This window comes from Lonchura striata, chromosome 3 (genome assembly GCF_046129695.1).
Source record: "Lonchura striata isolate bLonStr1 chromosome 3, bLonStr1.mat, whole genome shotgun sequence".
In the NCBI taxonomy this organism is placed as follows: domain Eukaryota; kingdom Metazoa; phylum Chordata; class Aves; order Passeriformes; family Estrildidae; genus Lonchura; species Lonchura striata.
This window is the reverse complement of record NC_134605.1, coordinates 60,659,880-60,683,756: the sequence shown is the minus strand read 5'-3', so window position 1 is coordinate 60,683,756 and position 23,877 is coordinate 60,659,880. Positions and strand designations below refer to the sequence as shown.

At 36.5% G+C, this 23,877-nt stretch overlaps 1 protein-coding gene across 2 annotated transcripts in view; it reads left to right on the top strand.

The window, feature by feature from the left end:
- LAMA2 (laminin subunit alpha 2) overlaps positions 1-23,877 on the top strand; it is a 335,231-nt gene that overhangs the window by 283,391 nt on the left and 27,963 nt on the right. For both annotated transcript variants that reach the window (XM_077782208.1, XM_077782207.1), the window contains 10 exons: positions 1,913-2,029; positions 5,081-5,263; positions 8,030-8,184; positions 9,847-9,990; positions 10,884-11,017; positions 15,685-15,844; positions 18,287-18,411; positions 18,994-19,156; positions 21,085-21,229; positions 23,050-23,188. In XM_077782208.1, the coding sequence (XP_077638334.1) occupies positions 1,913-2,029; positions 5,081-5,263; positions 8,030-8,184; positions 9,847-9,990; positions 10,884-11,017; positions 15,685-15,844; positions 18,287-18,411; positions 18,994-19,156; positions 21,085-21,229; positions 23,050-23,188 (1,465 nt within the window). The remainder of the gene's footprint in view (positions 1-1,912; positions 2,030-5,080; positions 5,264-8,029; positions 8,185-9,846; positions 9,991-10,883; positions 11,018-15,684; positions 15,845-18,286; positions 18,412-18,993; positions 19,157-21,084; positions 21,230-23,049; positions 23,189-23,877) is intronic.

The window sequence follows — 23,877 nt, the reverse complement described above, 5'->3', positions numbered from 1 at the left end:
ATAATTAGCACACTGGATAGGCAGAGTAGAGAGGAGAAAAAGTGATTAATTAAAAGTATCTTACAAAGTTAGAACACCATCACTATAAATGAGTCAAACTTCTCAGAAATATTGACACAGTTTATAAACACTAGCATTTCACTAGAAACACCAAGAAATTATCAGGCAGACCATAATTTCAGAATTAAATGTTGGAAATTAAAGCAGTTATTAAAGCAGTTTTTTTGGTATTATTACTTAACAGGAAAGAACTCAGATAAAATCTCAAAGCATACAAGACCAGAATCTCATTAATTCATCCTGGTTTAAAAATATCACATTACCAGTAGCCTCCTTCAGCAATGGGGACATAACCTATCACTTAAAAATAGAGCTGTTTTTAAGGAGAAGAATGATCGTATAATATATGCAATTCTTCCAAACTTTATTCTAGTGTTAACTGTGCCTCTCACACTTCACACAAATGTCCTGTTCTTCTGCAGAACATTTTGCATCTCCAGGTACTCCTGCAGTCCAGTGTGTTGCTCTAATTGAAATAAAGCAAACAGATTTCTTCCTCAACGACATTTCAAAAGGTCTAACAACAAAAGTAGTTCTCATTTAAATTCCATGTGCTGTTTCAGCCTTGCTATAGCCTTCAAATTTTAATTAATAATTTCTTGTAGGCAATATGAATTTTGCTTGATTTTTCTCCTTACAAATTGCTTCTTGCACATCTAATTTTAAGAAACCATACTCTTTTTAGAATCTGTGGAATGTGAACCACATAGGTGTTTATTTTCAATAACCTGTCACATACCTGAAGGTCACAGTCATAGCTTGTCATCCTGAACTTCTTTTCTACAAATTATTCTTCTCTTCCGGCTGCCAAGCTCGGTGATGTTAAATTAGTTTCCCAGTAGGATACGCCTTTAAGGTAAGATATTACCAGCTGTCTGTTCCAAAGAGCTTCATATTGATACAGAGAAATAATGAAAACTGCCCACTACAATAGTAGTTAAAGCACTAACTACATTTTTTTGTGTCAAACTTTACTTCTGAATTTTGGTATAATGTCTGTTTCAGTAGCCATAAAGCTTAGCCGGGATCTCAGTTTTGAGATAGTTTCATTGCTCTGCTAGATATGGTTCAAAAGACCTTGCATAACTTATATTCAAAGTAAATGCTGAAAAATAGGAACTTGCTTGTAAATGAAGACACAAGTTTCAACTGTGATGTACTAAATATGACACACCTGCGCCATTGATTTGTACTGGTCCTTTGATTTGAACCAATTCTTAACTATGAATGTTATTTACTAGGTGGATGTTTTCCCAAAGAATTTAGAATGTTTATTTCATAATAGCCTGTTGTTACTGTATTCATCTCATATTGAAAGTTAGTGATCTTGAATATTTCCTTGGATGTTATCTCAAAATCTTTGAGAAAATCCAAGAGAACTAGGCTCTGGCCACTCTAATTGCAAGAGCAACCTGGCCTAGTGAGTCTTGGTTCTTTCGCACCACATTCAACTCATTCAGCTCAGGCAACCACCTTAAGAAGACAGTAGCTTAATCTAGGAATCAAAACTATGACTGACATCACAACTGTTGAATCTATCAGTGGATCATTGTGTGAATTTGCCTAAATCATAACATCGTAAATTCTTTCCTCTGCACACAGTTGAAAAACCCATATTAAATATATACAACAGTTCAAGGAACTCATGCACTTAGATACTATGCAAGCTGAGAACTTAAAGAAACTGGAGGAGATGATCAGCAGAACAAGTTCTACTGGACTTCCTTATTTACACAATTTGATATCTTAATGAAAAATGAATTGCTTGTTATTATGCATTTTAAATTATGTGCAAAGAAAGAATAAAGAAAATAAAGAGCTAAAGCATCTGTATCATATGCATTTTTTATAGAAAATGATGATAATCTGGACAGCACACAGAACAAGCTGAAAGATGCTGATGAGAAGAATTCCATTCTCTTGAGGTCTTTGAATGAAACCTTAGGAAAGCTTTCAGTTATTCCTAACGGTAAGTTGGAAAAGTGTTGCAACATTTGACTCAATTGTGCTCCTTTGTTTCTTTTTCCATCACTTAACATTTGTCTCATCAATTTTTGTCTGTGTCATACTGGTTCTACTTTGACCACTGGTAACAGCCAGTTATAAGACAAAGGTGTTACAAGACAACAGTCTGTTATAAGACAAAGTTGAGCAATGTGAGAGAGAAAATTGAATTGAAAATATTTACATAGTATCAGTTCGAATTTTGGGATGGCAAAAAGTACCATGCTTCTGCAGTTTGCAGAAGGTTTCTCAAAGAAAATAATTATGATATCAGAAATTATTATACACTCCAAGACAAATAGTCTTCTGTTTATATGTGAAAAGTCTTTTTGAAGTTAATCTTTAATGAAACACTATAATTTCACCAGTGTAATTTAACCCAAGAAGAAATCTTACTGACTTTACAGAAAAAGCAGGGTGAAATTTGCTGGGTTTTGTCGTACATTTCTATCCCACTCTCAACATTTCCAGCCACTGTTTGGTGTTGTACATCTTTTTTAGCCTGTGAATTGCTTAGAACTGGAACAGGTTGTCCTCAGTGGACTCTGAAGTGCTGTGCTCTTGTGACCCACCCTGAAGGCAAGGGTGACTGAGGTTCTTATTAATACATCCCTTGAGGTGAATTAGAGTGAAATGACACTGAATGACCAGTGTAGATAGATAGATAGATGTATATGTACATGTATATATACATATAACTATGGCAGGTTAATTTTAGAAAAATTTGGTTGCAGTAGAAAGGAGGTATGTAGCCATTTTGGGTATTAACTATAAAAAGTATAAAAATGAGAAGAGGGAAGGGAAGGGAAGGGAAGGGAAGGGAAGGGAAGGGAAGGGAAGGGAAGGGAAGGGAAGGGAAGGGAAGGGAAGGGAAGGGAAGGGAAGGGAAGGGAAGGGAAGGGAAGGGAAGGGAAGGGAAGGGAAGGGAAGGGAAGGGAAGGGAAGGGAAGTTAGTGGAGAGGAAAGATCCACATGTGGATCCATCAACAAGACTTGGTTGTTGCAATTTTTATGTCCCTTGGTCGAAGTAATGGTCACAGTCTTGATTCCTCCAGGGTGGGGGAAACCCCACACAACATAAGGTTCAGTGGGTTAAGGTACCTTCAGGTTCAGGTGGGAACTCCCAGGTACTTCCCCTGGAGGGTGGTTTTACACTGTTTGATGCAACACTGTGGCTCATGTGCTGTTCTCTGGCAGAAGGCCCCAGAAATGAGTCTGGGGTTTTTGGTGGTTAATGACCCCTTCTAAGACATGATTCCTGTTACTCCCACCAGTGTAGTTGGGCCCTTCTGGGCCATCCCCAGAAGCAATGAACACCTTTGGGCCTGTGTGTGAATGTCCCAATACATGCCCCCAATCAGTGGTGTAAGAGAGGATATTGACGGGATGAAAAGCATTAGCCCAGCTCCACGGGATTTGCTTCTTTTTGACCTTTTTCCTAATCTGGCTCAAAAGAAAAAAATCTCCTTGCTAAACAAAGGTTGCTTTATTTTGGGTATCCTCTGGTGATGGGTGAGACACCTGGGCTGTTCTTATGTAAATCAGAAGTTTCATCACCACACACCCAAAAACTCTGCTCCTCTCCTTGGTTTTGGAGTTATCTGACCTCAGCATAGCAATCTGCTGCTTTTGCCAATGGACCATTGCTTGAGTCATTAGCCTTCAACATTTCAGTGTCTCACATATGAACATTTGTCATTTCTTATCGACTATTTTTTTAAATGCAATACTAAATAAAATCCCAAAGTCCTGGGATGTTAGCTACATTGCATTGTGATAGCAAGGGACAGGGAGCTACATCTCACTTTCATTATAATGAATAGTGAAAGATAAAATTAACATTTTTTAAATTTAAATGTTTTAAATCATTCTATTTTACTATGAAATTTTTTCCAAGGAGCACTTTATAAATGGAAGTTTCACCTTAAGAAAAGTCTCTGTAGAAAATCTGTATTCTGTCTGATTTCTGATGATCTAGAAGGTTCAGACTGCTAGTAATTCCTTAGCATTAAAAACAATTTAGTATTCATCTTGTACATTTTTGTGGCTTTAAGATTCCAGCTGACTGAAAAGTTTTGGTTTAGATTTAATAATCCTTGAAATCAGCACTCACAAAATAAGTGGTTTAATATTTTATGCTCATCATGTACCATTTCTTGGGTTTTGGTCAAGATACTGACATGGTTATCTGTCTTGAGCACAGATAGATGTCTCAGTCAACCAAAATGGACCTCTAAGGCTTGTTAACCTTAGGGCACAGAATACTAAATATGGAACAAGTAAAAGTAATATGAATCATGCAATCATTAGGAATGTAATAAACTCTTGGCAGATTAGAATTACAGGATGCTTACTCTTGGCACAAGAACATTCATAAAAACAAGCAGATGAGTATTAAGAATAAAATTCAGAGCAATAAATGGCATAGATAAGAAAATGGAGTAAATTAATTGTCCAACAGGAAATTGATCAAATGAGGAAGGAAAAGAAAATGACCCTGTCATATATCTTGTTCAAGGATTTGAGAAAGCAGAGAGCAGCTTAAACTAATAATTCTTCTGTACCTGCTATACTAATAGTCAGATAAAAGCAGAAAGGTTCTGAATGAGATAGAGCTCACATGGGACAAAAACAAACATGTGCAGGGATGGCATATTTTAAGGTATGGCTGAAAATAATTTGTGGGACTAATAGAGGGAAGTAACAGAGTAACTCCAACTTTCATTCAGCCAGAAAGGTGCATGACCTCTAATAATGACCCAAAAGAAACTACTTAAATATGATGAAAAAAGGCAATCAGGATTCTCTTTTCTTTCTCTTGTCAGGACTGACAATGATAATGGTTTATTAAATATTCCTGTCATATTTCTGAGGTGCTGTTACATTTGAGGGGTTTTCCAGAGCCAAAACTGCAGAAATAAAGTGGAGTTTTTTGGAGCACAGATATATATCTTTACTAAAAAAAGTTACTTCTGCACTTTGGGCAATCATTTTCATCATCATTTTCTACCTACAGATACAGCCATAAAGGTACAGGCAGCCAAAGACAAAGCAAGACAAGCCAATGATACTGCAAATGACGTCCTGGCCCAGATTAAAGACCTCAATCGGAATCTCCTGGGCTTAAGAAAAAACTACAGTAAACTTACAGATGATGTGGCCAAAACAAATGCAGTTGTGAAGGATCCAGTCAAGAACAGTAAGATCTTTTTCGGGTCATTTGGTGGTGGTTTTCTTCAGTTTGTACTTTTCATTTCATATGTCAAAATGAAACAGAGATACTCCAGAATTTCACTTATATAGCATTACTACAGTATGCTAGGATAAAAGGACTCTCTATCACTTCTATTTTCTGGGCTTCTTATATATGAAAAGGGACCAGAGGTCTCTTTGAAAGCTAACAATTCTGTGGAAAGAATTTTAAATCTTAAAGACTAGTGCTAGTAGTTGCAAGAAAAGCTAATGTCAGCAGGATGTACATGTAATGGATAGATTTGTTCCTCAGATTACTTTTTAAAGTATTTAGGAGATGACTAATCAAAGATTCTGACTGGCAATTCACTGCCTGATTCAAGAAAAATACCCCACACTAAATCTGTCTTCAGTCAATCAGATAATCAGTCCTGGGAGAAATGCACGGCTTCTTTCATATATGTTACTATTTTTGGTAGAATACTGAAGACACATATAAAAAGAAAAAATATTCTGGGAATGGGGTTTTATCTGCTATTTTTCTTCTTTTTTCCCATGAATTCTGTCATCAAAAGTGACAATTACTTTAGCATTTGCATTTTGGTTAGGATGGATAAAAATGAATTCTATATCACAATACATTTTAGGGTAGATTGCTAGACCATCTCTCATCTAGGAGTATACAGCCACAAAACTTAGAGTGTCTTTAGAAAATGACTGAAGGGCTAATTTCTCAGATATTCTGGGCTCCCCAGGTTGTGCTCAGCTTGATGAAGCTGGACACCTAAAACCACACAGTTTAGGAGGCTGTCATTCTCATTCTGTGGACAAATATCCTCTGCCAATTGTTGCTGGACAATGTTGCTGTACAAGTGAAAGAAATTAATCCCAACGGCTGTTTGTCACTGCCTGCCCATAGCAAGTTCCCTGTCACTCATCAGCTGAGATACATGTGTGACAGTACAATTCCCATTGGGTGCATGCCAGTTTAGACAATATGAAAAGTAGTTGTTGATTGAAATAGATTACAGCAGGTTGTAGAGCTAGCACATCTGTAAGGTCTCTTTCAGAGTAGTGGGAAACAACTGAGAAGCAGTCTTAAAGCAGCTGTTTCTTGGCACTGCTGAATCTAGACTAGGCCACCTGTCCCAGCTCAAGTATTCTGAGCCTGTGTGTACAGTAGCACTTTAGTTGAGATTAGGAATGAGAATTTAAAATTCAATCTCTTGATTGTCCCCAGACACCATTATTTTCTTTGCATGGAAGAGTGGTCTTAACACTTACAAACCGTCTCATGTCAGATAAAGCTGAACTGTGAGGTGTTCTCCAGAAGTACACTTCTGTCTTTCTCCAAATGTTAATGGATACTCGGATTACAGAATGAAATTAAAGTAATGTAGGGTGAACCATTCCAGATGTAAGAAGTGAGTAGGTTGGTGCTCCTAACTAAATGCAACAGTAGACATAGCCTTGCTATATCAACATTCAGGTGCTGAATTCTCCTTTTGATTGATATGAAATATTTAAAAGGTAAAAAGTTATTTATAGACTCATCCTGTCCTTTACCTTATTTTATATTTCTGTTTAGATCTTCAAAACATTCTCTTATCTTCTCTCTCTTATGTTATTCTCTGTTTTTTCTCTTTTCTTTGTCTCCATACCTTGCCTGCAGAAATCTGTACGTATGTTTTTTCTTACTTGCAGCTTATAGTGTGCATTTTCCAGTAAACAATTACTCACTGCTTACCACCAAAGCCTCTGCATGGTCCTCTGTGTTTCTCGTTCATTGGAATAGCTAAATAGTTACTTTTTGAAAACTTTGGGATAAAGTGACTCAGTAGCTAATATAACTCACATGAAATCTTAAGAAGTATCTGGAAGGTTTTGGTATGAGTATTTAGCTCAAAAAATTAGATATTCAGTTTTTAATGCTTTGTCTAAGCATTATTTTGATTGCTGTTATTATTACTATTATTTTCATGTAATATACATCTTTCTGGTAAATGCATGTTTGTCCCTTTCAGTGTCATTCACAAAAACCTGCACCTTTATGTGAACCAAGGGTTGTAATCCATAGATCTGCTCATGATTTCTCAAAGAGAGGGTAATATTCACTAGGTGTATGTTGAGGGGGAAAAATGGAATTTGATACTTAAAGAAAAAGAGAGGCAAAAATATTGTGGTAAAAATATTTACTTCATCTGAAAAAAAAAAAAAGTAATAATTTGTAGTTTACTGTCACTATTTTTAAATCTTCTTTCAGTACTTATACAGAATTTTAAGCTTGTGACCAGAATAAAACCTTTTTCTATTTGTGTCCATTACAGTTCAAGAATTCATTTCAAGTTAATTTTAACCCAGTAATTTCAGAAATTACCTATGGAAACCAACTAGTTTTCATTAATCCATCATTTTACTTCTTTTTTTTTTTTCTTTTTTTTTTTAAAGCAGAAAGCACATATTTCATTCAAAAATGTATTTTGCTACAGGACATATTTTCCATAACTATCATCCTGACTTGAAGTGTAGTTACATCTTCAAAGTCCTGCTTTAACACCAGTGTTTGCTGCTATTGCTACTTTAACTTGATTCTAAACATTCTTAAATTACCTTATTCTGTTCAGGTGTCTTCCTGGCCTGTGTGTACCTCATAGTTGCATATACAATCTCCTGAGCATTGTGTATGCAGAATTTTCTTGGATTTTATTATTGCAATGTATAATTAGTCTCCGACACTATTCTCTAAAGCTCTGCCTTGTTCTTTCTTATGAAGTTGCTGATGCAGATTCCAGTATTAAAAACCTGGAAAAGGAGGCAGATCGCTTGCTAGATAAAATCAAGCCAATCAAAGAACTCCAGGATAACTTAGGGAAAAACATTTCTCAGATAAAAGAGCTGATAAACCAAGCTCGGAAGCAAGCCAATTCGGTAAGTGCCATTTCTCAAAAAAAACCCAAAAAACTACCTTTTGAGTATTGATGGGATTTTATTTTCTACTTTTGGTATTTCTTTTCTACAGTATGAATCTTTCCTAATTCTAAACATGCATAAAGAGAGCAAATAATGGAGTATAATTTCTCAGAAAATAAGAGAGTATTCTGCTGATTTTCATTCTGTGTCTTGTTTCTTCGTTTAAAACATGCACTTGTAAATTAATAACATATGTAGGAATGGATTTCAAAAGTTTATTTTTAAGAACTATTGTAGGTGATAGTACAGAAGAGTCACAATATCATTGATTTTTTTGTGAAAACAAAAATGTATTTTTCTGCTTCAGCACTGATATTAAGCCCCTGATTTCATTTCATAGAAGTTACATTTCTCAAGAATTACACCATTGCAGACTCACTGAAATTGCTGGGTATATCTCCTTTTCCCATATTTTTGATTTTTATCTGTCCAGTAGCAGCACTGAAGGCTTGAACTTAATGTATTTCTCATCCAGTCAGTGAGTTTGGAATCCACCTCCCTGATTCAGTAATACTGTCAACTCTAGGATCATCTGGTTAATGCTGAGATTATTCAGCTTTTGATTTAAATAGCAAAGGAAAAAGAATCTTGTAGATGATACTTAAGAAATCTTCCTCAAAAATGGTTGAAAAATAATTATAAAAAATAATCAACATAGTAATAGGATACTGGGAAAGAAGTGATAGGATAAATAGTGAGATACCGGTGAAAGAAGTTTTCAGCACATATGTGATGAAATCTGTGCAGAACAGAAAGGCAGGCTACAGTAATGATATGTTTTGTTACATTCATCTTCTGTCTGAGGGCTTTGAAGTACTTAACTGCTCAGAATTCTGAGATAAGGAAATTAGGAGTTTGGTCCTATAATGGATCTCCTTTTTAAAAGAGTTTGCCGTCAGCATAAGGTGATACCATTAGGTACATTTTCTCAAATGCTTAAACATGTCTAGCTGGGATTGAAACACCATTGTACTGTCATTATGTCTGTGCTGGCATTATAAAAGCAAACAGTAAAATGTTTTTACTGTGCTCGGAGTCTGAGGAAACCAATACATGGATCCAAATGCATGTGTCACTCAGCTGTGGAAATAAAACTTAGTTATTAATGCCAACTCCATTAGGGACTATGTAAAAGCAGTAATAGACATAAGTGTTGGTTTAAAAATAATTGTGAAAAGGTGTCTTAAATTGGCACAATCAAAACTATTACAAGGGAAAATTAGATAATTATGACTACCCAACAGCAATATGCAGTAATTCCTTCAGGAGTGCTGCTTATTTTCCTAGCTGCATCTTCTACTAATAGACTATCTGTACTGCTAGAATTCCACTGTTATTAGCATTAAACCAGTATAACTTCTAGATATTTTTAATCTACACAGTTTTCCCTTTAAATGCGAGTTTTAAAAAGAGATTTTACTTCCTTTTACTAAACAATCCCAGAAAGAAAATTCGATTTCTACCTTATTTGCATATCCAAGTCACTTCCTGGTACAGGTAATAGAAAAATATGAAGGGAAAAAAAAGTGTAATAGCTTTATAATTATTTGGATGCATCTGTGGTTAATTCTGGAATAATAAGCAATGAACTGAATTCTTTCTGTTATGCTTTTTTTGAAGATCAAAGTGTCCGTGTCCTCTGGAGGCAATTGTATTCGCACATACAGACCAGAAATAAAGAAGGGAACATACAACACCATCATTGTCAATGTGAAGACTGTAGTTGCTGACAATCTGCTTTTTTACCTTGGAAGTGCCAAATTTGTGAGTCTGTCTCCTGCCTTTCATGTCACAGTTGCTCGATCCAATCAGACTACTGACAGTAGATAAATAAAGAAGATGAGAAAGGCTTTTTTTTCACCCAGAGGTTCAAAGCAGTCGTAGAGAATCTAAAATAATCTAGACATTTCCTGTCTTTGGTATTAATATAGAGATTTCTAAAATATGACCAGCAATTTTTTTACATATATCTTTATTTTAACTGCATACGAAATAGCAGGCTTGTACATTAACTACATTAGAGCTTTAAAATTCACAGTGCAACCAAAGTAATTTTGGAGTTGGTTGTGGGTTTTCCTCAGGGAATGAAGTAGCTAATCATATTGCATCTGTCAAAGCTCCTATTTATTGTAATTTTACATCAAGACTACAATTTCAGGCATAATAACGGTGAATGATTCAGTTTCCCATGAGGCCTATAGAGACAGACTTCTAGAACAACCAATAATAATTCAGTAAATGGGAAAAGTATTCTATTTTTCAACATTTTCAACACGTATTTTATTTTCCTAATACAAAGGGAAAAGGCTAGATGGCATCATGTATCTCGACACCTTTCTGCCATCCAATGTATGTTTCAGTTTTCCTCTGAGTTAAATCCTTCTATTGATGGCTACAATATTAGCATTTTGTAATTCTATCAGCCATTTGCTGCATATCACTGAGAGAAATAATTTGCTGTCTTTAGCTTAAGATTCCTTGTTTGAACCAATAAAAACAGGAAAAAGAGAGTCCATGTGAGAATCAATGTTAATTCTCTACCCTCTATGTGTGGGTTTCTGATGCCTCATTAGACCTTCTGAAAAGTGAAAGTTCTGGAAAAGATAATTCCCTATTTAAGGTATGAGATCACTTTTATTTTCATGTTTTGCATATAGACTGACTTCTTGGCCATAGAGATGCGCAAAGGCAAGGTGAGCTTCCTGTGGGATGTAGGATCTGGAGTTGGACGGGTAGAATATCCAGATCTGACCATTGATGATGGGTTTTGGTACCGAATTGAAGCCTCTAGGTAAGTAAATATTTCACTTCCAAGATTTTAGAAAAAAATGGCTGCTATAAGAAATTCTAGTCTGGTTTGACAAAAGGTTTTGGAGCTGCATCCGTTAGTACCAAAAATGTGTACACTACAGTTCCTATTGAAATGTCAATTGTCCTCTATCAAGAATTTACTTTAATCACACATTTCCTCTCTAGCATCAACAATCTATGACTCCTTATATTTATTCCCTTTTGTTTATTTATCATTGCCTTCTATCAGTTTCCTTCTTTAACTAGCTTACTTTTAAAATCAGTTACAGGTTTTGGCACCTGAATAACTACTATTCTTTTCTACTTGAATTTTAAAGAGGAGTGGCTTTTCTGAATTTCTGGTCTTGATACAGTACTGGTAGTGAATGGTCTGTCACACAGGAGTATCTTGATTCTTATTCAGAATGTCATTCCCATAGGCAAAATGTCTCATCAAACTGGAAATATTTATGAAAGATTCAGTTCATGAAAATTGAAGGTGGAGATCCTCTGAAAAGTTAAAATATATTTTGTACATATTTAATCTATTTAATGCCTTTGAACTTTATAAATATAGATGCATAAGTATTCAAATCCCAGATTTGTTAGCCAAAGCTTGTATTTTTCATTCAAATAGCAAACACGTGGCATATGGTGTAGTAATCGCAGCATAAGGATTGCATAATTCTATAGCCTGTATCTTGAATAGATCTTAGTAATTTAGATAACATCAGCTGTATTGCAATTTGATAGAAAGCTGAGTAATTTCTCCCACATCATTACAGTTAATTTCACATAGTATTAAACACAGAATGGATAATATAGTTAGAAAATGAGAGAACGAAGGAGGAAGAAAACAAAGCACTCTAATTCTGCTAACATGCATAGCTCCCAGAAGAGGAAATGGCATTCAGTTTAAATAATTTAATGAAATCACAGAAATCAGCCATTCAGAGCAGAGAATTAAATTATGGCATGGTCTCCAGAAGCTGGCTTAATGAAACCTTACTGCTAGGAAAATACAAACTGGGGTACAATACAAATTATTGAAATCTTCACCAGTTCACATTATGCATACCAAAGCAGCTTCATGACACAGTAATGCCAGGCTTTCATTTACAAGAAAGCTGCTTCAGCAGAATATGTAGCCAGAACATGGTATAAAATTCACACATCCTACAAAAGCCCATTACCTATTAGCTGGTTGTTCTGGATATATAGGATGTGCAAGCCATTAGTTTTGATCAAAGTGCTGGATCAGCAATTTAGAATGATTACAGCTGCACAAATCAGAAATACAGAGCAGTGTTTAGGAGAATTACATTACAGAGGCATTAGGTGGATTTGTGGAATTAAGATGAAGAGCTAGGGACTGATTTTGCATTCTTAAGGCAGACTTCACAAATCACATACCCTGTGGAAGAGTCTTCAACTCTGAATATTTTAGTCCATTTGATATCTCTACTCTAACTCCCTTCCTAACCTGTTGGAGAGTTTTACTCATTTTATTCCCCCACATATTTTCTCCAAATTTCTGCTCAGTTCCAGCTACAGACTTTTTCAGCCCAACAGAATGGCCTGAGCAGCTGGAGCAGGTCAACTGCTTAGCATGAGGAGATAAAATGAAATTCAGGCCTTACTGAATTTTGCCATTGTTTTCAGTGGTGACAAGGATTGACAATAATAATGATATAGTGTTAAACCCACCATAGTTTGATAGCCATTCCTAAGAGTCCCAAAGGGCCTTGGAAAGAAAAGATGTGGCACAGATGTTTGAAAATTCTCAAGTTCACTTAGCATTCTAAATCTAAATCTAAAAATGAAAAATCTGACTGTTGGGTTATGATCAGAGATGGTCAGTTTATGCATGCACCAAAATTTCCAGTTAGTTAGACTAAATTGATAATTACTGCATCACTTTTCCAGGGACACTTTTAATTTTCATCACCTTTTTTATTTAAAGCATACTTATCCTTTGCATTTTATTGTATATTCAGATGTTATAATGGAAATACCATTAATTTTTGTTAATGGAATTGAAGTACAATTTGTTTATTCCTATAGGACTTTCTAAAGGAATTCTCTATCATTTGATGGTACAGGAGTATAGCAAATGTCATTTACAAGTTACTTACCTGCTTACAGAAGCAAATCTGATTGGCATCAAGATGCAATCAATCCAAGTATCAATTAACAGAGGAAAATCTAGCATAAAAGTATGTGACAAAATTATTTAAAGCAGATTTACAACATGCAAATAATGTCAATTTTGTGAGACAGTCAGGTGGATGAGAGAATATTTTTGAGACTCACTAGATCAGTGTTACTTGACTCCTGTAGGCCTCAATTAGGAGCAGAACCTGATTAGTTGTGATTTTAGTCAACTGTGATTTAAGTATTGCCATTGTTTTGATTGTTAGTGACAGAGTTTAAGCAGTGCCCTTCTTTTGAGAACAAAGGATACTTGAATCACAAGTTCACTATAGACACATCCAGTTTAGTTCAGCAAGAATTCAGTCTTAAAGTACTGTAGCAAATATAAGCCATGCTTTTCCGTGAAGGTTTTCTGTGCTTTCAAGGAGTCAAGGAGCAGAGTTTACTATGTGGTAGTTTAATATAATGCTGATGACATGCTAAAGTTTCTCCTCAGGAGAAAACAGTGCATTTCATTACATAAACTTTTCGTAGAACATAGAATATGCTGAGTTGGAGGCACCCATCAAGATCATCAAGCCCAGCTCCTGGCCCTACCCAGGACACCTGCCAGAGACACAGCATGTACCTGAGAGCATTATCAAACACTTCTTGAATTCAAGCAGTCTTGGTGTTGTGACCACTTCCATGGGGAGTCTGTTCCAGGGCTCAGTCACCCTCTGGATGGAAAGCTGTTTTCTGATATCCAACATTAACCTCCCCCAACTCAGCTTCATGCTGTTCTCTCAAGTTCTATGACTAATCACAGGACTAAAGAGATCAGTACCTGCCCCTCAATTTCCCCTCGTGAGGATGTTGAAGTCTGCAATGAGGTCTCCCCTCAGTCTCCTCTTCTCCAGGCAGAACAGACCAAGTGACCTCAGCCACTCCTCATAAGGCTTCCCCTCCAGACTCTTCAACATTCTTGCTTTGAACGTTAAACACCAGCCCTGCTTTGGACTTTCTCTAATACTTTAATGTCTTTTTTTTTGGGGACCCAAAACTGCCGCCAGCACTCAAGGCGAGGCCACCCCAGTGCAGGACAATCCCCTCCCTTGCCCAGCTGGCCAAGCTGTGCCTGATGCCCCCCAGGACACAGGTGGTCCTCCTGGCTGCCAGGTCTCATGTTCAACTTGCCATTGACCAGGTCCCCCAGGTCATGGGGCTGCTCTCCAGCCTCTCATTCCCCAGTCTGTACGCACAACTCCATCCCAGGTGCAGAATACAGCACTTGCCCTTGTTAAATTTCATATTGTTAGTGATTGCCCATCTCTCTAGTTTGTCGAGGTCTCTCTGCAGGGCCTGTCTGTCCTCAAGGAGGTTGCAAACTTTTTCCAATTTAGTGTTCTTTCAGTGTCATTTTGCATATCAGCAACATAGTGCTGATGCAACCTCTGTAATCCTCCAGTTTTACAGAACTGACTATCACTAGAACAATATCTTCCAACCTGATAACTTGTCATTCACAGGGTAGCAATGTCTTTTTGCTGTCAAGTTAGTCTTCAAGCTCCATTGTCCTCCCTAAATAAGAGAGAATTATTTATAGAAGAGACTCCATTGTGAGCATTTCATTCTGTTTGAAGATGAAAGACATCCATACTATTTGTGAATTATTAGACACCCTAAAAAGTGTCAGTCTGCCCAGTGACTCTTGGTTTTTCAAGAATTATTACTTTTATCCCTTTAAGGGCTTCATATCAGTAAACCTTCTGCTATAAACCAATTGCACCTTAGGCCCACACAAGTCCATGGGGATGAAATCCACCCAAGACTTCTGAGGGAGCCACTTTCAATCATATACCAGCAGTCCTCTTCAGCTGGGGACATCTCAGGTGGCTGCAAACTGGCAAATGTGAGACCCATCTATAAGAAGTTTCAGAAGGAGGATTCAGGAATCATATCTCCCCACAGTGTGTTCCTGTGCCAGCTAAATATGTCAGCTAACTACTTCCATGCCAGTTAATATATTAATATAATCAAAGGAGTAGAAAATAAACTGATGCAGAGACTGTTAATAAATGGCAAAGTCCACTGCTGTTGTGTTGCCATCAATATTTGAAGTGATTCATAAAGGACAATTCTTGAACATAATGGGGTTTTGTACCTGTTTGAAAAGCATCCTGACAACTTCACTGCAGGAAATGTGAATTCTGTTTCTCACAGTGAAGGAAACTGAAGTGCTTTATCACTTCATTTCAGTTCAAATAAATAAACATTCTTTGTTTTGTCAATGCAAGGTCCATGTCATGTGTATAGTGAATTTTGTTCAAAAAGGACATTCAGGTGAGGAAAAGATCTGGTTCTGTGATGATGTCTTTAGCTTACACAAGGATAAGTGTTTGTTCATTTGTATCAAAATGAGGCATAATCACGTCAGTCATGTGTGCTTCTGTTAAAAGGCACCATTTAAAATGGAGTTTTCCTATGTTTGATGTAACTACTGACTTTGTTTGCTTAATTTTTTAAAATCTCTAGGACTGGGAAAAATGGCACAATATCAGTGCGAGCTCTGGATGGTCCTAAAGCCAGCATCGTGCCAGCCACATTCAGTGCAGTCTCCCCACCTGGATATACCATTTTGGATGTGGATGTTAACGCTGTGCTGTTTGTTGGTGGTTTAACAGAAAAAATTAAGGTAATGCCTTTTCTGTGTTACTGTGTTAGCTGGCTGTTTGTGTGGACAAATTTTGTTATTGCGTAAAATAGAAATTGTAAATTTTAATATGCTGGTGTCATTGTAGTAGATGCTTTAATTGCAAGTAGTACACTTGCACTTTTCAAAGGTCATTGGGATTTGCCTAGACCAAGGGCACAGATGTGAGATTTCACTGCACACGGTGTTACCTTCTGATCAGAAGCCCTGTAGCTGGCTGTATTGATTGAATATTTAGCCCAAACAACTAATTCCTGCTGGATGGATGGATGCTTTACCCTGGACACACTGCTGCCCTGACAGGATTTTGGTTCCTGAGTGACAGAAACTCATTTCTGTTTCCATATATTTCTGGTCTCCTAACAACATATATGAGTATATTTTTCCTTGCATTTGGGGTTTTTCCTTTGTCATGTATCCACAGTATCACCTCCTCCTTTGCAGTTTGCTTTTGGTGTTTCTGCTTTATTTTCTTTATTTTTGTTCCAGTTTCCCTCCCTGTTCCCCTACAGATATCTACATTGTACCCTTGATCTATTTTCTGGTTGGTTTTTTTTTGTCTGTTTGTTTATCTGGTGATATCTTCTACCTTGCTAAACTTCATGGGATGAATAGAAGATGTATGCCAAATAGAATAGATGGAAAACTTTGAAGAAATCATTCTCCAACAAAAGCTAATTAGCACTCTTTACAAAACATTCTTTACAAAACAATTTAAATTAAGTATTCTGTTCCTGATCAATATTTTAGCATTTGAAAAGAAGCTCAAGTTTAGACTTTCCCAAATAGCGAACTCACTGAACTTTTTTACTCTCAAGTTAGTATATGTGCTCAGGTGTTAAAATAACACAATATGCAGAAAAATTAAAGTGCAAAACTCAATGTCAGAACAGCTGTTTTCAGCCTCAGTAAGAGTTGTCCAAATATTATCTGAAGAACTCTCTATTTTTTCATTTTATTCAGGAAAATCTTCCTGAATTATTTTTTCCTCTCCAGATAAATAAAGACAAGGGCATCAGTAGGAAGACAGTCTCTTTTAAGTTTGGTATGGCTGGTATATTTGCAATGTAGAGTTTTAAACACTGTCAGACTTGTTTTGTTCAAGTACGATCTCTGAATTAAAATATAACTTCCATTTTTTGGGAATTTCTGTCTTCATGTAGTACAGTTGTAAGGCTCACAAAATTAAGACCTTAACCAAGACTTTTCTAAAACTGTGCAGCTCTTTGGACATTTAATCAAGGTTACTGGTATATCTATTTCTACTCAGAAATCTGCTTTTTCATATTATTAGGATTTGGAATGCTTTAGATTTGTCCTACAATTTGTCCACATCCCTTTTTTGCATGCATTTCTGCGGTGTATTCAAAGGAAAGTTCATTTCAGTTTTTAGAAACATCTTTCATCTGACTTGTAGAAGACTATGATTCTTAGATATCAAGAATTTCTTAGAAGTGACATTAAGTTCATACTTGTTGCTAATTAAAACCTATCAAATTACCTTGGGAGATATCAGTAGCACATTAAGTCTTTTGAGTCATACTTTTCCTTGAGTATTTTCAAATTGCACTTCTCCATGTTCTCTTGCAAGGTCTTAATATTTGTAATTACTGTAAAAACAGCAGGTGCTTGTCTATCTCAAATAGCCGAGTGTATAGATTTTTAATCAGCTCTATTGGTGAACTGAAATTTAAATGAATTAGGGTATTTTTAGAAGCATAATTTTTAGTGGAGTACTCTGTGTACTGTCAATTATTACTACCTTCATCATGGTACCATGTTATGTTCTGATGAGCATAACTCTATGTGAATAACCCTAGCTTAATGCGTTCTGATGGGAAACGTGTTTTAATTGCTTTGCCCTCTGCACTTTTTTCTACATCCAAAATTCAGCATGAACTTTACAGGTGTAACAGTTGAGTTCTCAGCCTGTCTTTTAGCTTGGACAGTCTGCTTGATTTCCAGGGTTTCAAGCATTGCAAGAGAAACACTTTGCTTATTGTATTGTGGGCAAGATTGCTCATAGTCCTTTCTTGAAATGAAAACACAGCTAGGCCTTGAACAGGTGAGAGCAGCCAACTTTCTGAACAGACAGGAAAACTGATGGTGGAAACCAAAGCAGCTCCTTATTCTTCAGGACTTGTTCTCCCTTGGCTTTCCCGAGAGTCTCAAATCTAAAAGGTATTTCTTGTTTGGGCTGATACAAAGTTCAGTTCACATTTTCAGTGATCAGTTGTTCTGTAGGAGGGCTTCTCAGATTAAATAATACTTTTGATATTTAAAACATCTTATGAGGGGGTTTTATAGATTTTATATAGAATTTTATATAGTATTTATTTTTATAATTGTTGCACCAGTTATGCTTTCAGATGCAGTAGATAATTTTAAATTCAGTTCTAAGGAGGTTTGTGCTCGCTATTGCAGAAGTCAGATGCTGTAAGAGTCACCACCTTCACTGGCTGCATGGGTGAAACCTTTCTAGACAGCAAACCAATCGGACTCTGGAATTTCAGGGATATTGAAGGCGACTGCAAAGGGTGTGCTGTCAGGTAGGTAAAGCACAAACTGTTTCTCGTGCTTCTTTCGGGAACCTGCCTGCACTGACATTGCATTTGGTGGTAAGTAGCAGGAATTTCCACAGCAGCCATCAAACTCCAAAATGCATGCCACACAAGTTAGGTTGCAATTCCACCGAGAGGGGAAGCAGCCAGTGTGGTCATTGAGTTACCAGAAGTGAGCTGGTGTGACAAGGCTGTGATAGAAAGGCTCCTGACAGCCAGCAACCAGAAACAGTCAAAGCGTGAGAGAGCATGGGAACCACAGTGAACTGGGTGTGGCTCATGGACAGCCGTGATGAGGGTGCCAGCACTTCTAGATGGCATGGAGCAGAGTCCAGTGCCTCAAGGTGGCTTTCACAGCCACCAGGGTAGTGAGCAAAGACCCCACAAAAGAAAGGCATTTGAATTCTCAAAATGGAATGGGAAATCCTGTCCCTGTCAGTGGGAGGTTCAGTAAGATATCAAACCAAGTTCAGGAAGGCTCCCAGGAGCTGTGCCCACATTTTCCTAGCCCTGCACTTTTTATTTTAACTTCACACAGCAAAAGAAAATGGTTGGAATTGTTATTTTCAGCCCACAGGTGGCAGATGGTGAAGGAACGGTGCAGTTTGATGGTGACAGCTATGCCATGGTGAGCCGCCCAATCCGCTGGAACCCCAATATTTCCACAGTCATGTTCAAGTTCAGGACCTTCTCATCAAATGCTCTGTTGATGTATCTCGCTACTGATGACTTGGTAAGAACAGCTAGTGAATCTCTATGCTCCTTGTAGCTTTCAGGCCATCTTTGCATTCACTGAATTCATCAGATCATGAAAACAATTAGTAATTTAAGGTACCGCTATCCTGGTATGGTGCTTCACAGCAGACCAGCTGAAGACAGCTGAAGACAGTTGTAGTGTGGAAGGTTGACTGCCTAATGTTTACTGATGGGGATCACTATGTTGGTCTGGGGAGAATTCCAGCTTTTTCTGAATTGATTAATTAATTTTCCTTTATCCCAGATGTTTATGTGTGTGAACATTTTCAGTTGGTTTTGTCTATTCATAGTTTAAAATATCATATTTTGATGGCAGGCAGAATATGGAAAGAGATGAGTCTTATCTAGAAATCCTACTCATATAAAGGAAATGTTTATGTTTTATTTAGTGGATTTAAAGAGGGACTGGTGTGACAAATAAGATTGTGTTTTTCCAATATGTACATATGATATCTCTGACAGCTAAAACAGAGAATAGAAATATTAGTTTCAAAGTTGTTCAAGGTTTTAATTCACACACAGTATCAAATGTATGTGGATAACAGGAGAAATTATTTATAAAGGCACCTGTCCAGATCTGAATAGCTCACCTTTGGTATCTGTGATTCAGATTGATTTGCATGACTGACATGAAACAGATTCTTTCCCTTATCCTTTTCATATGGGGCAGAAATTATGTACAGTAGTTTTCACTGATGTCTTGAAGAATTACTGAGCACTTGATACTTTACAAAAAATAAGACTGTAAATCAGTCTTATTTTCAGATTCCTGTATTTTGGAAATAATTATCAAAATAGCTGGAATTATGAAGGAGGAGGGTGCTCCTCCTGATTGACTGCAGCAAAAACTAGAATTTTATTATGATAATAAAATATTTATGTAGCTTTTCTAATGAACTTTTATAACTGAATATCAAAAGCAAAATTACAGTGATTATTTTATATTATTTTATACCATTATTTGTGACATATATTTTTCTATGAAAAAAATATTTAATTGAAATCTCAAAAACACAAGCAACTGGTCCCTGGTATATTTTGTTTTTTGTGGTACTGTCCCACCACATAAAAACTTGGGAGATGCTCTTTCTAATGATGCATTGATAGATGTGCCTAAGCGTGTAGAATACTGAGTTTGTTCAGTTTTACTCTGAGAAGAGGTGGAACTGGCCATGAGCAAAATAATAAAAATTTCTCTGATACATTTACATCCTGGGTCATAGTTCCACCATTACTTACCTAATGGCATTCATGCTGTCTGGTTCTCTCTTGTTTTGCTCTTTGTATCCTGCCAGCTCTGGAGATAGTGCAGCGTATATCATTGCTCCAGTCAGCCATCTCCAGTTGCTGCTTGGATACTGGTGTCAGTGGTTGATGAAAATAAGAGCCTTCATAGCTCTCTTTGTCTCCATCTCTCTTTTGCTCTGTTGCTTCCATAGATTACTCTCTGGAAATTTGGTAGAACATGCCCAGTTTAACATCCCCACTATTTTTGTTTTCTACCTTTCAAGTTTAAATCTAGCTGAGGCATGCAATAAATACACTATAGTACAAACATATACTCAAAGCTGAGTATTAGTTTGAGGTAATTATAATGTACACTTTTATCTTCAATCTAAAATAAAAGTGCAACTACTCCATCAAAACTGCAACTAAGATGACAGAAAAATTCCAACTAAATTAGCAATACAAAAGAGAATGTAAGGGGAAAAAAGAGCTTGGCATTAGACTTTTCTACATGAGAGTCCTGGGTAGTAAATGCACAAGTTGTGGCATTTTTTAAACCTTGAAATATGTTGTCTGTAGTCACCTGCGATTAAAAAGTGTTTATTTAGTGTCTTATGCCTCTTACCAAAATGGACAAGAATCATAATGGTGTATCTATTTAACCCTTTTCATTAACAGAAGGATTTCATGAGTGTAGAACTCAGTGGTGGGCGTATAAAGGTCAGCTATGACCTGGGTTCAGGTACAACTTCGGTTATCAGCAACCAAAATCATAATGATGGCAAATGGAAATCTTTCACCTTGTCAAGAATTCTAAAGCAAGGTAAGAAGTTCCTGTGGTGTCAGCAGCATGACTTTTCCAGTTATCTGTGCAGTACACCTAACCATCTAATCACAGGGATGGTGATGTGGGATTTACAAGTTCTGGTGATTTAGCAATTTCTTTTGTTTAGATTATAATTGTGTTGAGTTGCATGTGAGTGATTGCATTGTCAAATAGCACTTTATAAAGGTAGCCTATTTTTCAGGCATAATTTCTTTATACAGTCATAAATTTCATTCTAAAATTCTTCTGACTGGGGAAAAAATAAGTCTTTTCATCAGGTCCCTGATGTTGTTCCAAATAATGAAACACACGTGTGATTTTTATTAGGACAGCAATTGCTTTTATCCTGTACAGTCCTCTCATGCTCAGCATATACCAAAGTGCTTAAAAAAAACAGTGACTTTAGTATTGATAGTATCTAACAAGACAAACACCATTAACTTTATCTTCCCTAATGATGTGTATTGTGTCGTGAACTGAATCTGCATGGAAACAACTGGGAACATCTCCAGAAGTTCTACTAATTCTTCAACATGTTACTGGCACAAAATGCGAAGTGGTGGAATTTTATAAGATCACACATACTACTGGTTATCATGTTGGCAAAACCCTTTTTTTTGTTTGTTTGTTTTGTAGTCTGGTTATAGAGCTGGTAGAATCTTACCTGAGCCAAATTAGTTTTGTTTATGGCTACTGTGACATACTCTGTGCTTTTGCAGTTAGAATTTTTACTGCATTGTGAATCTTGAGGGTCACCACAAACCCATTCCTCTGCCTCTGCCCCCTGCAGTGCCAGCTCTCTACCTGGCCTTCACAACTCACACACACTCCCTCTTCTGTGTCATTTGGCTGAAGGAGACTTGGAAGTTGGGACAGTGGCCAAAATAATTTGCTCATCTCATTTGCTGATTTTTCTGGACCTTTACGGGAGGAATGTCTTATTGCTAGCCAGTTGTCATAGTTCATACTTAACCTGGGAGGTATTAATATAAAATATAATGTAATGTAATAGTAGGGTATCAATAGCATTCAAACATCATTTGTTTATAAAGAAGATACAGGTATAGAAATGAAACGAAAATTAATTCGGTTTTGGTGGGGTGTAGCAGAAATTCTGTCTATTCAATTCTCAAGGAAGAAAGGAAAGAAATCTGTTTTTTTTGATCCCTATATATCTTGGTGCCTGCTCAACATCTTTCACCAAATCTTATTTATTTTATTGAACTTTATATTCTGTATTAATCCATACATTAAAAATATACATGGAACAGGCATCTAAATAGGATGGTTGTATGTAGCACATCACTGACTCTAGACTGAGATTGGACATGACAGCAACTGACTGCTTTGGGTTTGAAAGTGGTTTAGAGTGACTGCTCACCAATCTCTAAGGCACATAATGACAGTGCTTAACAAACTTTTACACTAAAAATCCTGTTCAAGAGGCAATCTTTGGACTGAGATCACAAATTAAATGTAAAATGATCTCTTGTCATGACTATGTCCTGAAGTTTTAGTTCCAAATTACAGTGACACAAAGAAGGCACCAAATTGAAACAGGTTTAGAGAATATATAAAAAATAAAGTGTACAGAATTGCTATAGATTTTCAGGTTGTTATGGAAACAGAGGAAAGTGCAGCTTTCTTCCCCTGCCTATAATTGATAATGTGGAAATCCAGTATCATAATTGCAAAATACAGCCTTCCTTGCCTCTTCCCTCACCTGCTAACCCACCAAATATTTTTCTGTTGGTTTTTATATTAAGACATCATTGTTCAGGATGGATATTTTGTAATTAATCTCAAATATCTTTTAGCCAACATATCAATTGTAGACATAGACACTAATGAAGAAGAGACCATAGCAACAACTTCTACAGGCAGCCACTTTGGACTCAACTTAAAAGGGCACGAGAAAATATATTTTGGGGGATTGCCAACCCTGAGGAATCTAAGGTAACGTGGCTCAAACCAATTTCTTTAATCTTGGTAAGGGGATGTAAATACAATCTTATTCCCTGCCTTTATTTCTCAAGTTCATTTGCAGTAAGTGAATGGTGAATTCCCAATCTATCCTGTACTGCCACAGCAGAATAGTGATTTGTTTGCATATGTTTTGTATTTCACACAGCTCACCTTACACAGATACAATGGAAATGACGCTTGCAGTGCAGTACCTCTTTCTGATTCTGTGCAAGAACCATGATATAGTTGATTCTTTAAGTATTTATTTGATGCACAGAATTTGTGACTGCAGATTCAGAGAATTGGCTCGATACCTTCACAAAATTAAGGAAAAGTGTTTACTTTGTTCATGAATCAAAAATTTACCTACAGACTATTCCACATGGGATTACTGTTTAATGGGTACCCACGTTCTTATGTTCTTGCATAATCAGTGTCAGTATACTTTAAATATGTATTGAATTATTTTGCTTTAATATTATTTTAAATTATTTGTAGATTTTAGTTCCTGATCTCCTTAGATAAAATTCACGCTGTATTCAGGACTTAAAGTATAGTATATGATACTCTTCATATATTTAATGTAAGCAGAATGACATATTTTCCCTTCAAAGTCTGATCTTGAATTTCCTACACAAATAAAATTCTCAGTAATTATTTTAAAATATTATATAGTAATA